This window comes from Rhineura floridana, chromosome 11 (assembly GCF_030035675.1).
Source record: "Rhineura floridana isolate rRhiFlo1 chromosome 11, rRhiFlo1.hap2, whole genome shotgun sequence".
NCBI classification, from domain to species: Eukaryota; Metazoa; Chordata; class Lepidosauria; order Squamata; family Rhineuridae; genus Rhineura; species Rhineura floridana.
In genome coordinates this window covers 72584916-72599371 of record NC_084490.1, presented here as the reverse complement: position 1 = coordinate 72599371, position 14456 = coordinate 72584916, and the positions used below count along the sequence as shown (strand labels likewise).

At 40.7% G+C, this 14456-nt stretch overlaps 1 protein-coding gene across 3 annotated transcripts in view; it reads left to right on the top strand.

The window, feature by feature from the left end:
- Nucleotides 1–14456, top strand: part of RECK (reversion inducing cysteine rich protein with kazal motifs) — a 189318-nt gene that overhangs the window by 102575 nt on the left and 72287 nt on the right. For all 3 annotated transcript variants that reach the window (XM_061590670.1, XM_061590671.1, XM_061590672.1), the window contains 2 exons: nucleotides 91–358; nucleotides 5376–5555. In XM_061590670.1, coding sequence (XP_061446654.1) covers nucleotides 91–358; nucleotides 5376–5555 — 448 coding nt within the window. The remainder of the gene's footprint in view (nucleotides 1–90; nucleotides 359–5375; nucleotides 5556–14456) is intronic.

Sequence of the window (14456 nt, the reverse complement as noted above, 5' to 3'; positions counted from 1 at the left end):
ATTAAGTTTTAATGTAATAATGTTTTGACATTGTTGCATAAACACAACAACGTAACAGGTAACAGTATTTCTTTCTACTTTGTTATTTAGGTTTATACTGCTGTGATAGAGCAGAAGATTATGCCTGCCAAACAGCTTGTAAAAGGATTCTGATGTCAATGAAAACAGAACTTGAAATTGTGGATGGACTTATTGAAAGCTGTAAAACAATGCCTCTGCCACAGGATCCTCTATGGCAATGCTTCCTTGAGAGCTCAAGAACTGTTCATCCTGGAGTCACTCTGCACCCTCCACCTTCAACAGGCGTGGATGGTGCTAAATTACACTGCTGTTCCAAAGCAAATACTTCCACATGTAGGTCAGTATATTTTGCTCTCTTTCCAGCTTCTACAGGCTCTTGCCAAGAAAAATCTTCTCTCTTGGGTGTCTGATGACTCTAAGTGGGATTCAACTCCTCTTATGACTCGGGAAGGCCAGAAACCCAGTGGCATCAAAGGAAGTTGTAGGTCCTCTCATCATGTTGAACCCTAAGTTAGTTTCTTGCCTTTTCTTAGAGTGAACCCACTTAATTACCTCTCTCCCAAGTTTCTCTGTCTCCGTTCTTAAGCCTTTATCGATCCTCATCATCCTGTGTCCTTTCTCATGCTTTGTTCTTTATTGTAGTCTCTCCCATTATTTTTCTATTGTTTCTTAAAAAATGAGTCTCTCCACCCCCCAGTCATTTTCTCACCCTTTTTCCCCCTATTTGGAACTTTCTTCTCTTCCCCTCCTATTAATTGCTGTGGCTCCAACATGAAAGTGAACAAGTTCACTGACCAATGCCTCTGTGTGGCACGTGGAGGTGTCCGGAGTTCTCAACAGTGCACAGCAGGACTTTTGTAGCTGCAGCTTTAGCCACTTTGCCGACTCTTGTCAAGGGAAGCCCAATCATCCACCAGGGAATGCTTGAAGTGCTTCAGGATGGGTAGCTGCAACCATGGACCAAGTCAACCTACCACTGTGCAGCCACCCTTATAGGATGTGGAAGACTGAAGGGCTTATGAGAAGACCTGCAACCTAAAGTCCCCTTATTCTGCCAGAGGCTACCAGAAGGTGCACAGCACTGTGATTGCTGCAACCAAGCAGCATGGAGAAGAGAACAAATTCTCGGAGGAGGAGGAGCGGCATGTGGAAATAGCTCTTTAGTATAAGGTACATTCTGTACCTGAACCTCTTCTCCAAAAATCTGATGCTGATTCCCCATTCCCAGTGTTTTTACTGCAAAGCGAATTTATCAAACAGATAAAGGAGGTCTGCTGGGAGATATTACAGCCAACACCTCAACATAAACATTCCATGCCTAGGTTTGTTTGACCCTGCTCCCTTTAGGCTTTCCCTCCAGGGAGGGAGTGCTTCATGGGGTGCAGCCCAGAGCCAAACATCCACTTAGTACCTAGCAACACTCCTCTGAGAAGGGATACAAGTCCCCAGATCCTCACGCTATGGCCAGGGTCTTTATATTTAATAGGGGAAAAAATCATTCAGTATCTTCAACTGGGGTCCTCTCATAAAGATCGCTATTCAGCCCCGAGGGGTCCACTTTCTCCCCATCCAGTTCCTGAGGAAAGTGAATAAAGTGAAGTAACTGAGATAGATGAGTCTGTTTAATGAAGTTGATTTTTTAAATTTTTTATTGTGTAAAGCTATGGCTGTTTTAGACTTTGCTCCGCTGGTACAGACAATTTGCAAAGGGGGCATGGTCTTCCAGAATCCAAGCCTTCTGCAAATGCTTGGTAAAATCAAACTGGGACGTCCCATTACAGAGCAAGAAAATCATAAATTATTCTAATACATTGTATATCCTACAGTAGCAGATCAACTTAAGCTATCAGCCATTACTTCTCTGGTTTCTCGATACCTCCTTTTTAAAGATGTGGAAGGATGCGGCACAACACTGCTCTAAGCTGGCACTCAAACACACCCATGAAGCATTTGCCTTGGCCATGAGAACGTCCTGCTTGGTATGTCTTTGTTAGGGCAACCTGCTCTGCGTTGATTATCTTCTCAACCATCTTGAACAGGGTGACCATCTGGTGAGGATGTGCAAGACTCTACATGAAATCTTCAGAATCACAGCATTCTTTGCAGATGCCACTGCAGATGCTACCCAGTTCGTAGCCAAGGCTATTGCAGTGGACGTTGTGGCCAGGAGTCTCTGGCTGAAGTGCTGGGGAGTTGATTCTGCATCTAGATTTAATCTTGCTTCTGTTCCTTTTTCTGATTCTAGGTATTCAGAGAAAATTTCTTGAAGGACATGTTGGTGAAACTACTGTAAAGCTGTATAATCTGCATCCAGATAGGAAGACTGGCACAAAACATGATGTATGTTCCCTCCATGCCAGTCCTTTTGGACCAACTGCTCCTCCTCACACGATAGAGATTTCAGGAGTAGCAGACCTTCAAGCAAGCCTCACTTTCCCATCAACTTGAGTTCTTCGGAAATGCTGGGGGGGGGGCAGGCAGCAGCAGTTTTGACACCATGCTCTCCTGAGTTGGTGGGAGAGGCTTGACAGTGTCTTTGTGGCCCAGGAGCACATGACATCAGACAGCTGAGCCCTGAACACAGTAAGCAATGGTTGCATTATAGAACATTACCCAATAAGTTTCTTCTGTCCCTGATCTCACACGCCAGAGAGAAACAGGTGTTTGTTCAGGCAACAATCTCTTCTAAATTGTTGCCATAGAATCGACCCTAGAAGGGAAGTTTTGCAGGGTTCACTAGCCTTTTTCGGTCACATTTTGATAAAGTCTCCTCTGTAGCATCTCCCAATCTCATACAACTTTCTGTCCCAAAGGACCCTCCAACACCTGAATGAAACTGAATGCCTCCTTCTACACAAGACAGGATCGCTTAAGGAGATAGTCACCACTTTTCTGGCCTCCAAAAGGCCATCAGTTCTCAGAATTCACCAATCTACCTCAGCCATCTTCCTTCACTGGTGCATACATACATTTTACAGTCTTGCCAAGGCAAGCATTAACCAACTTATATTTTTGCAAGCTGGTTTCCTCTTGGGGTTAAGACCCAACACACTTACAACAAAAGCAGTGGCATCTTATCAGTCCTCTCTAGACCCAATGGCAGGCCATTGGGGTACCATCATCTGCTTAAAAGGTTTCCTCAGTCATGCTGAAGGTTCCCTTTCTGAAGTCTATAAAGTGTTACAGGCCCTTCAGAGACTGCCATTTCAGCCGCTAAAATAAGTCTCCTTCAGGATCATATCTTTTTAAGCCCACTGAGTCTTGCAACTCAACACCTTGTCCATAGCAGATCACCTCTGCATCATCCACCAGCACAGAATTATTTTGAGTCCAGGTCATTCTTTTGAAGGTCAGTTGTGCTATTCACAGATAACAGGAGTTAATCCTCTCATCTTTCTGTCCCAAACCGTTAACTCAACTGGATGTTCCTGGTACTCTTTGGATAGCCATAAGGCCTCAAAATACAGATCAGCAGAACTCACACATTCAGACAAGTGCTCTCTTTGTCTCAGTTCACCTGAGTAAACAAAAATGTTTCTAATTCTACCCTTTGCAGGTGGATCAAGGCTTGTGGCATAGGAGGCACTGCATCTTCCTACTTTGGCCAGGCCACAGTCAATTCAACAGCTTTTCCTACAAATGTCCCCATAAATGAAATATGCTGGGTAGGCATGTGATCCACACCTAACACCTTTTTACTACACTACAAAATAGATCCACATGCTTCCTCAGAGGCAGCTTTTGGGAGGTGGGTACTGTAACGCATCATTTTTTTATAAATAAACATCCATCTCACATTCTCACAAGGTGTGGCATTTCTAGCTGCAATATATCCCACTTGGAGACATCCAACACTCAACAGAGGAGGTGACATCGGCCTGACCATGACAATTGTTTCTCCTTGGGTGTCCGGATGTCTCCAAGGTCACACTTTAGCAGTGACTACCGACCTCTTCTAGTTTTTCAGTGTACTGCATCTTCACATTGTCATCTCAGGCCTGACATTCAATTTGGCCAGTGCCTGCTTAAGATTGGCTGCATTTCTCCTTGACTGTTATATTTTCTCCATTTGGTTTCTTTTTCTCCTGTTCTGTTTCTGTGCATCTAAGTTCTTACCTAGCACACCTCAGAATGGAACTCAGACTCCAACAGGAAAAGAGGGCTTTCAGCTTAAGTTAGTGTTTCCTGCCTTCCTGAAAAAACACCCAGTAAGAAACAGCATTCATAATAAGACGGATCTGGTTCCCCTCCCCTGATCAATCTTGTAACAGGATTCATTTATATATAGCCTGGTATAACAAGAAAACAGTATGATTCTAAGTATACTTACTCAGATGTGAGGCCCTCTGTGTTCCCTGAAACTTAAACCGCATGTAAATGTGCATGAGATTGCAGGCAGCCTTTCTCCCATCACTATACCCCAAAACCAGTGGTTCCCAGTCTTTGTGAATATGTAACCCCCTTTATAACCTCAAATTTTTTTGCAACTCCCACATGTTAATTGTTGTAATTTTAGTCTCTGTTCATTGAAAAAATATATAATGAAGCATTAAATAATGTCACTTTTTATTCATCACAAAGAAATACAATGATAATATTTATTACCTGCCCTTCACCAGAAGGTTCCAGGGCAGGTTACAGCAATACAAACAAATTTGGAAGGAAATGGAAGGAAGGCGACAAAAGTAAACCACTAGAGTAATGAATAGAGCCTGGTTGATGCCAAGGTATTTGGACTCTGGCTTTAAGTGTTCCACATGTATGCAATGATGCCTCCTCTTCAGCACTTGGCTCAGGAAGCTCCATATGACAATAATAATAATATGTCTAACAAACAGAACGTCAACAGGTAAAGCTTTCCCCATAGTTATGTTTCCATTCTTGAAAAGGCTTAATTTAATTTCTGTTTAATTTCTGCCTGCCACACAGCTGTAAGAGCCCTGCTCTCCTCCAGGGCCAACTGCGTGCACATGCAGTGGAGGCTCGCAAGTTGGTGGTGCACAGAGCAGCCATTAATTATTTTTTTTAATTCATAAATAATTCTTCTCTTGGCTCTTTACGACCCTCCTGGGATGATTTTGCGACTCCGCCGCCCCCCTGGGGATCTTGACCCCCAGATTTGGAACCACTGCTCGAAACCCTTCACATTCTGGGCATGAACACCCTCCCTCACACATTGTGTGCTTCAAAGATTCCATACATTCCTTCATGTATTCTGTAACCTGCAGATGTTTTCCACAACATGGGAAAACCTTGTGAGCAATAAATCTTACGAGTTGTATCATAAGCATTCTTACCCAAATTTACAAAGATTTCATTTTCTTTTTTCCCCTCTTGCATGTTTTTTTCCTTAGAGATTTATGCACTAAACTTTATAGCAGCAGCTGGGGCAATACACAGAGCTGGCAAGAATTTGATCGCTTTTGTGAGTATAACCCAGTTGAAGTTTCCATGTTGACCTGTTTAGCAGATGTACGTGAACCTTGTCAGCTGGGCTGTAGAAATCTTACTTACTGCACTAATTTTAATAACAGGTAGGAAAGGTACATTGAGTATTTTCTACAGAATTTATTGTCTTTGATTGAAATGTATAATTAGGAGGAGCTAGTATAATTACTGGGGATTGTGGGATTTGAAAGATTTTTCTCTATTCATTTTGAGCAGGGGTGCTTTAAAGGGGATGCTGAAAGACTTTTTTGGGTGCTGGGAAGAAAGAGTTGGTTCCTCTTCTAGCCCTCTATGTGTCTTTACTGTGACAGAATTTGGGTAATGGTGATTTAGATTACAATTTAATTTTTCATTATATGTTTATTATTGCTGTCATTGTTATTATTATTACATTTATATCCCACTTTTCCTCCAAAGAGCTCAAGGTAGCATGCAAACATGGTTCTTTCTCCCCCTCTTGGTTTAATCCTCACAACAACCCTGTGAGGTAGATTAGGTTGAGAGATTGTGACTGCCCCAAACTGTTTTACATGTACTCATTACTAACCTGGGTTTTTTCTTCTCCTTTTGTTGAATAAAACACACTCATTTTAAAAGACAGCTTGAATTTCAGCATCACAGACTATCCACTCACATAACAGCCATGTTTCTGCCTTCTGCTTCCAGAGCTCCTTCTTGTAGTTTGCTGGTGAATTTAGAGATCAATCCCTGTATTATTTTTTATGTAGCCACATGAAGAAAAAACAAACCATCCTTCCCCAGGCATGTAAAAAAATGATTTCCAGCTGTAAATGTTTTGGCCAGAATCCAATGGGGAACTAAACACACTTAAGCCCACTGAAATCAGTTATCAGTCAGTAAGCCAGTTAGTGGGCTTATTGACAAGTCCTCAGGGTTTGCTGGGAGTGAGGTAGAATCATAGAATAGTAGAGTTGGAAGGTCCTTACAAGGCCATCTAGTCCAACCCTTTGCTCAATGCAGGAATCCAAATAAAGCATAGATAGTTACAAGAAGTCTCATTCCATACCCTTCAGCAGCTACAGAACCTCTCTCTACTCCGGTGACATTGAAGGAACTAGAGACAGGGCACACCAGGTGTGTGTGGGGGGTCCCTTTCTACCCCCATCACAGCATCAAGCATAGCAGCAGCCAGAGGCTACCCCTTCAGTGAGTGGCAAAGTACAACAGCAGAGGTGTTGTTGTCCTTGCCTTCATACTTGGAGTCAGATGTGGAAAAGACACTGCCCACTTTCTTTGTGTTGATGGGAGAAACTTGTGAGGGATAGAAAAAAAATTCTCATCTTTGTAATCTGTGGAGTTTTTAACACTTTATTTCTTCAGTTGAAGATTGTTTCCAGTTGATGACAGTTAGTGTAAAGCACTGAATGAATGGATAGACTGAAATAAAACATTTTTTTCTGAAAGGAGAAGGAGAAAAGAGGGGAAAATACTTTAAATGAACTGACTCTGGTGACTTTAAAAATTGCATAGACTGAATTCTCACAAGAATTGGATGAATGTCATAAATATCACATATTATAGGTTGTATCCAATGGTGGCTTTGCACTAGCAGAAGTGCCTTGGCAGGCACAAGGCGAGATACCTCTTTTTCACCTTCCAATTATAGCCCTCTATGCTGTGTCCAAAGGGTCCCCTAAGCCTCAGGAGAAGCTTTTGGTTGGCACAGGGGGCTGCACTGGGTAGGAGGGATTGGCAAAAATCAGGTGCCTGTCCTGTGGAATTGCTTCTGTTAGCGCAAAGCCAGCATTAGGGAACAACCCTGTATTGGGATAAAATACGCATGTTTCTTCTTCTTGATTTTACCTTGGGCTATCTTGTGCTGCAAACTGAGAAAAAAACTGGATGGATGGAACAGAATGATTACAGCTTTGCATGAACTTTGATATGAGATTGGAAGACTGTAACAACTGGCATATTATCATTGATTTAAATGATGAAATGAATTGGAACTGCTGAACAACTTGAAATTGAGAAAGAAACAAATGGTCTTATTTTGGAATTAATGGGCAACATCCATTGATGTCCAACTCCTTGCTCAATGGAATTTCTGGCTTCTCTTTTCCCTCCTGAAGCCCTCTGTGCACACCCAAAATTTGCTCTGGAGAATCCTCCAACCTTATAGAACAGTTTTGGGGATACATGAAGAAAAAGCTTGTTGTGTAAGCTGATGTTTGCTCACAGTACATTGGATCTCACCCAATCATTTTGTCTTGTCTTGAGAGCTACGCATACAGTAGAATAAATGGAACAAAATGACCACAGCTTTGTTTGAATTTTGATAAGAGACTGGAGGACAGTAGATACTGGGAAAATATATGTGATTAAAATGGAATGTACTGGGACCAGTGAAGATTGGGGAAAACACAAATTGTCTTATTTGGCGAGTAATGAACTGTAGGAATCAAATGGACTTTTTATGGAATTAATGAACTGATTGTTTTTATGCAACTTATCTGTAAATTATTATTTTAATTGTGATTAACTGTTTAAAAGAAATTGGTTAAGTGCACATTGACTTTTTATTGTTAACTTACGATGGAATCCTATGAATTCTATGGAATCCTACTGAGAAACAAGTGCATTTGATTTCATTGAGACTTACCCTTCCCAATTAAATGTGCATAGAACTGAGTCTTAAGGAATAAATGAAAGAATAAGCTGAATGACTATATTCCATTGTAAATTAATTATGTCATTTAATTATATTTTGGTATTTGTTGTTGTCAAGCACATGAATGAAAAACAGTCTAGTGTTTTAACCAGGAAAAAATAACTATTTACTGAATAAATAGGGTTCCTAGAAAATAGAGGATAGAGTATTTAAAAAATGATAGAGGAAAAACTGAATAAAAATGCAAGAATGAGGGAGGAGATAGGGAGAATTAAGACATGTTAAACTGGAACAGAAACTGAATAATATTATTGAGAAGGTTAAGATTTATGAAACCAAGATAGGAGAATATGTTAAGTGGTTGAATTCAACAATAAAAATAATTTTGAAATGCATTAAGGAAAGGAAATGCAGACTTACGTATTTGTGAGAAATGCATATAAAGCACAGGATCATTATTTAAAATGCCTGGGCAGTACCCAAAGTTAGTCATACTCAGAGAAGACCCATTGAAATAAATGGATTTAAGTCCATTGCTTTCAGTGGGTCTATTTGTGGTATAATTTAGTTGGATATCACCCTTTGTACAGAGGGATGTCCTTTATGCTACTCTGGTTAAACAATATGTTATTGTCCTACATACTAAATTCTTGGTAGCATGAGAGGAAATAGGAGATATTGAAGGGAGATATATAATGTTTTTTTTAAAAAAACAACACCCTAATATTACACATTTTATTCTAGCCCAAATAAATCTTTTTCAACAATAGATTTGGGATTTGGGGAGGTGTCTTGTGGTTTGGTTTCAAAAATGTCAGGAATTGAAATTCAACCAGTGACTGTCTCTGTTTATGCTTTACTATAATTCATATGGAATTTCTCTGAGAAGCTAAAAAAAATGATTTTGTTGCCTCCCTGCTTGTAGAAGCCAGTAGACAGGAATGTCCACTGTATCTAAGCTCCCTTCAGCAACATGGATTGGGAGTTAGGATTATCGTCTTAGTTTAATAATAAATATATAAACCAAATGGGTCCATACCTGATTGTAAGATGCATACAAATATTTTAAGACTGATAAACTATTTTTAAAATGATAAAATAAATTAAAAGATTGATAAAGTACATTGTAAAAAAAGCAAACCGAAAGGAGCTTTTCTGTTCCTCGAGAATGGAAAGGTGTTTGACCACACAGAGTAGTTAAATTTATGGAAAGGCTTAGAAGCTTAACTTAGGGAAATATTTTATTAGATGGGTGAAACTATAATGTATAAACCTCCAGTTATAAGGATAATAGCTAATTGTACAACTTCAAAACCTCTTCAGCTTAAAAGAGGCACCCAACCCAGCAAGTATGTCTTTTCTTTTCTCCACTTTTCCTTTAGCTATAGAACATTTAGCTTTATCAATTAGATCAAACTGACATGTCCTTGAGATTCAAATATGGAACCAAGAAAGGGAAATATGTATTTATAAAGATAAAGTAGCTGTTACCCAGATTTTGTCTAATTATGGCATGATTTCTGGCTACAAGATCAGTCATACTAAATCAGAGTGGTTTGGTATTAATTGAGAAATTAACAATAGCATTGAGAAAAATACACTATTGTTGATAAAAACAGACAATTAATTAAACTAACATTTACCTTAAAAATATGAATTAAATAGTTCAAGAAAATCATCAGACATTACTGTAAAAATGAAAGACTTGGATTCTTTTATTTCAGGTAAAATAGCTTTGATAAATATTTTTACTACCTAAAATATTATATATCTTTCAGAATATATCATTAAAGCATGATTTAATTATTTTGACAGAACTTTAAAATTCATCTTGTGATACTAGAAGTTACCTTATACTGAGTCAGACCATTGGTGCTTCTAGTTCAGTATTGTCCACACTGATTGGCAGTGCTCTCCGGGGTTTCAGACGGGACATTCCCAGCCCTACCTTGAAATTCTCTTATCACTGAGCTGTGGCCCTTCTCTATTGAAAGGTAACCTCCCAAGAGTTGCACGAAAAGTGTTATTAAGATCTAAATTACATCAGGGAGCTGTGTTACCAGATATTAATTGGTATTGAGGGTTTCCCAACCTTTTTTGGTCCTAGGAGCATGTCTGGAAATGTAAAACCTTCTCGGGCATCACAAAATTCCCATTTCACAGAAGAAAACCTGGTGATGCTTAGAACTTTCTCAAGCGTTCCACACACTTGCACACATCCCAAAACAAATAAGTCAAAGAACACACATACGCACCCAAAATATCAGGCAACCCCTCCAATTGGACAAAAAGCTAAATTGATTTTGAAATAAAAATTGGAAGGATGCTGTTGTGCCTACAGGCTCCACATAGGATATCCTAGGTTTATATTGTGATGCTTATAAATTAGTACTGATAGAGCATTGGTTGTTGTTAGATACTGTAAGTTCACAAGTTCAGAGCAAGATGAATTGAAAACTTCTTTAGTTCTTTGAATTTTTTTTTAATTTAAAGCAGATTCTATACTTGGAGAGAGAGTTGAAAGTATACCGGCTATATACTATAAAGGTTAAATTTAGCTCTGGATTGTCACTGTACACGTTAGTTTTCTGTAATCAGTTTACTTTGATCCATCTGCTTAGACATGTTTCTTTATGGTGCCCATTTGAGGTAGATCAGATTAAAAATCTATGGAGTAATAAAAATCTATATGAAGATTATTCATAACATTGAAGGACATAGAACTATTTATTTATGTATTTATTTATTGAAGTATTTATAGACTGCATTTTCATAGAAAGACAGCAAGGCAACATACAGCATACACTATTAATATAAGTATGTTTTTGCAATATCTTCAAGTAAGAGTTATTGCTAGTAAGCTTGTACAGTAATATGGACCTTTGACCTAAACAGATGCAGACAGTTTAGTGCAATCCAAATCCAAAATTCACTGGATGAGTGGGTTTGGATTTGGCAGGTCCTGGGCTTTCCCGACTGAGCCATAGAATCATAGAATAGTAGAGTTGGAAGGGGCCTATGAGGCCATCAAGCCCAACCCCCTGATCAATGCAGGAATCCAAATCAAAGCATTCCCGACAGATGGCTGTCCAGCTGTCTCTTAAATGTCTTCAGTGTCGGAGAGCCCACTACTTCTCTAGGTAATTGGTTCCATTGTCGTATGGTTCTAACAGTTAGGAAGTTTTTCCTTATGTCCAGTCGAAATCTGGCTTCCTGCAACTTGAGCCCATTATTCCGTGTCCTGCACTTGGATGATTGAGAAGAGATCCCGGCCCTCCTCTATGTGACAACCTTTCATGTACTTGAAGAGTGCTATCCTATCTTCCCTCAGTCTTCTCTTCTCCAGGCTAAACATGCCCACTTCTTTCCGTCTCTCCTCATAGGGTTTGGTTTCTAGTCCCCAAATCATCCTTGTTGCCCTGTACCTCCTCATCCAAGCCGTTAATAAAAATGTTAAAGAGCACTGGGCCCAGGACCGAGCCCTGTGGTACCCCACTCGTTACTTCCGTCCAGTTTGAGAAGGAAGCATTTATAAGCACTCTTTGAGTACGATTCTGGAGCCAACTGTGGATCCACCTGATAGTTGTTCCATCCAGCCCACATTTAGCTAGTTTGCTAATCAGAATATCATGGGGCACTTTGTCAAAAGCTTTGCTGAAGTTGAGATATATTATGTCCACATCATTCCCACAGTTTACAAGGGAGGTTACCCGATCAAAAAATGAGATAAGATTAGTTTGGCAGGAGTTGTTCTTCATAAATCCGTGTTGGCTCCTAGTAATCACTGCATTGTTTTCACGGTGCTTACAGATTGACTGCTTTATAATCTGCTCCAGAGTTTTTCCAGGGATTGATGTTAGGCTGACTGGTCTGTAATTTCCCAGTTCCTCCTTTTTGCCCTTTTTGAAGATAGGGACAACATTAGCTCTCCTCCAGTCATCTGGCACTTCACCAGTCCTCCATGATTTCGCAAAGATAATAGACAGCGGTTCTGAGAGTTCTTCAGCCAGTTCCTTCAATACTGTAGGATGCAGTTTATCGGGCCATGCCGATCTGAACTCATTCAAAGTGATTAGGTATTCCTTGACCATTTGTCTGTCAAGGTCAAGCTCCAGTCCTGCCCCTTCTACTTCATGTTTCCCGGGAAGGTCATAGACCCTTTTTTGGGAGAAGACTGAGTCAAAGTAGGAATTGAGCACTTCTGCCTTTTCTTTGTCATCTGTTATCATTTTGCCATCCTTATTGAGTGGCTGTGCCACTATTTCTTTTATTTTGTCTTTTACTGTGGACATACCTGAAGAAAGCTTTTTTGTTGCTTTTAGCATCCCTTGCTAACCTCAGCTCATTCTCAGCTTTAGCCTTCCTGACACCATCCCTGCAATTCCGTGATACCTGCCTGTACTCTTCTTTTGTGGCCTGGCCTTCTTTCCACTTTCTGTATGTGCCCTTTTTTGTTTTCAGGTCATCTCTAAGCTTTTTGTGAAGCCACATTGGCTTCTTCTGCTGTTTCCCCCCTTTTTTCCTTGTTGGAATTACTTGCCATTGCACTTTTAGAATTTCCTTTTTTAGAAACTCCCACCCATCTTGGACTCCTTTTCTCATTAGGGTGGCTTGCCATGGAACCATACTTACGATTGTTCTGAGTTTATTGAAATCAGCTTTCCTGAAGTCCAGGGTGCGCGTATGACTACTCTCAGCTGTTGCTTCTGTTAAAATCAAGAATTCAAGTATGGTGTGGTCACTTTCCCCCAGAGTTCCCATAACTGCCACTTCATCCACGAAATCTCTCTATGGTTAGAATCAAGTCCAGGAAAGCTGATCCTCTTGGTTGCTTCCTCCACTTTCTGTAGGAGAAAGTTATCTCCAACACAAGTCAGAAATTTCTTGGAGGGGCCATGTTTGGCAGAATTTGTCTCCCAACAGATATCGGGATAATTGAAATCCCCCATTACTACTACATCATGACTCCTTGAAACGTTGGCAGTTTGCTTTTCAAAAGTTACATTCTCGTCTTCTCCTTGATTGGGTGGTCGGTAGTAGACTCCAAGCACCACATTCCTTTTATTACTCGCCCCATTAATTTGAATCCAGATACTCTCGGTGGAGCTACCAAGCTCATCTTCCTGTATTTGTGTGCAGGGATATATATTTTTAACATATAGCGTGACTCCGCCTCCCTTTTTATTCCTTCTGTTCTTTTTGAACAAGTTATATCCTTCAATTGCTGTATTCTAGTCATGGGAGTCATCCCACCAAGTTTCAGTTATACCTATCAAATCGTAATTGCCCTCCTGTATTAAGAGTTCAAGTTCGTCTTGCTTGTTTCCCATGCTCTACGCATTAGTATACAGACATTGAAGACCATGTGATTTATGGCTTGGCTTCCTTACAACTTTTTTCTGAGGACTGTTACTGGGCCCTGTTAGAGCTGATCTCTCTGTTCCCATTACTGTGCACAAGTCTTCATCAGTCGTTACCACCAAGTTTACGTCTTCCTCCCCCTTAGGATTCAGCTTAAGCCCTCCTGATGAACTTCTTCATGCTGTGGCCAAACACATTCTTCCCAGTCCTTGTGAGATGCAACCCATCACTTGCCAGCAGTCCATCTTCCAGGAAGCATAGCCTGTGGTCCCAGAATCCAAATCTCTCATGTCGGCACCACCTTCATAGCCATTCATTCACACGGAGTATTTTCCTTCCCCCTTGTACTCCTCTTCTAAGTACTGGAAGGATGGATGAAAAATTATCTGGGCCCCAAAGTCCTTGAGTTTCCTTCCGAGCGCTTCATAGTCTGATGTGATTTCTTCATCACTCCATTTGGCAGTATCATTTGTTCCTACATGGATGAGGAAAAAGGGATACCTGTCGGTGGATAACTGTCAGTCAGCTTTATGAGTGATGGCAACCCTTCCGTCACATATCTAATCCGTCCTCCTGGTAGACAGCATACCTGGCGAGTCCACAGATCTTCTCGGCATACTTGGGTTTCGATCCCATGCAGTAGGGAGTCTCCCATTACCAGTACTCTTCTTGTTGTAGGGCGAGGTTTCATTGGCCCTGCTTGATTGAGCTTCACCCTCTTGCTCTTTGTCGCATGGGGTCTCCTGTAATTCTTCCACCACAGGCTGTTCTCCAGTCTCATCCTCGAGTGGTTGAAAGCGGTTCCATAGTTCCACTGGTGAAGGGTGTCTTCTAGCTATTCTGTTCCTGTCACACTTTCCCACGGAGTTTCCTCCACTTCGTTATTCCTCTCCAAAGCAGTCTCCTTCTGCTACCACATGCTGTTGCTCCTCCACCTCCACGTCTCTTTGCTGCTATTGTTCCAGCGTTCTGTCCAAGAACTCTTCATCTTCTT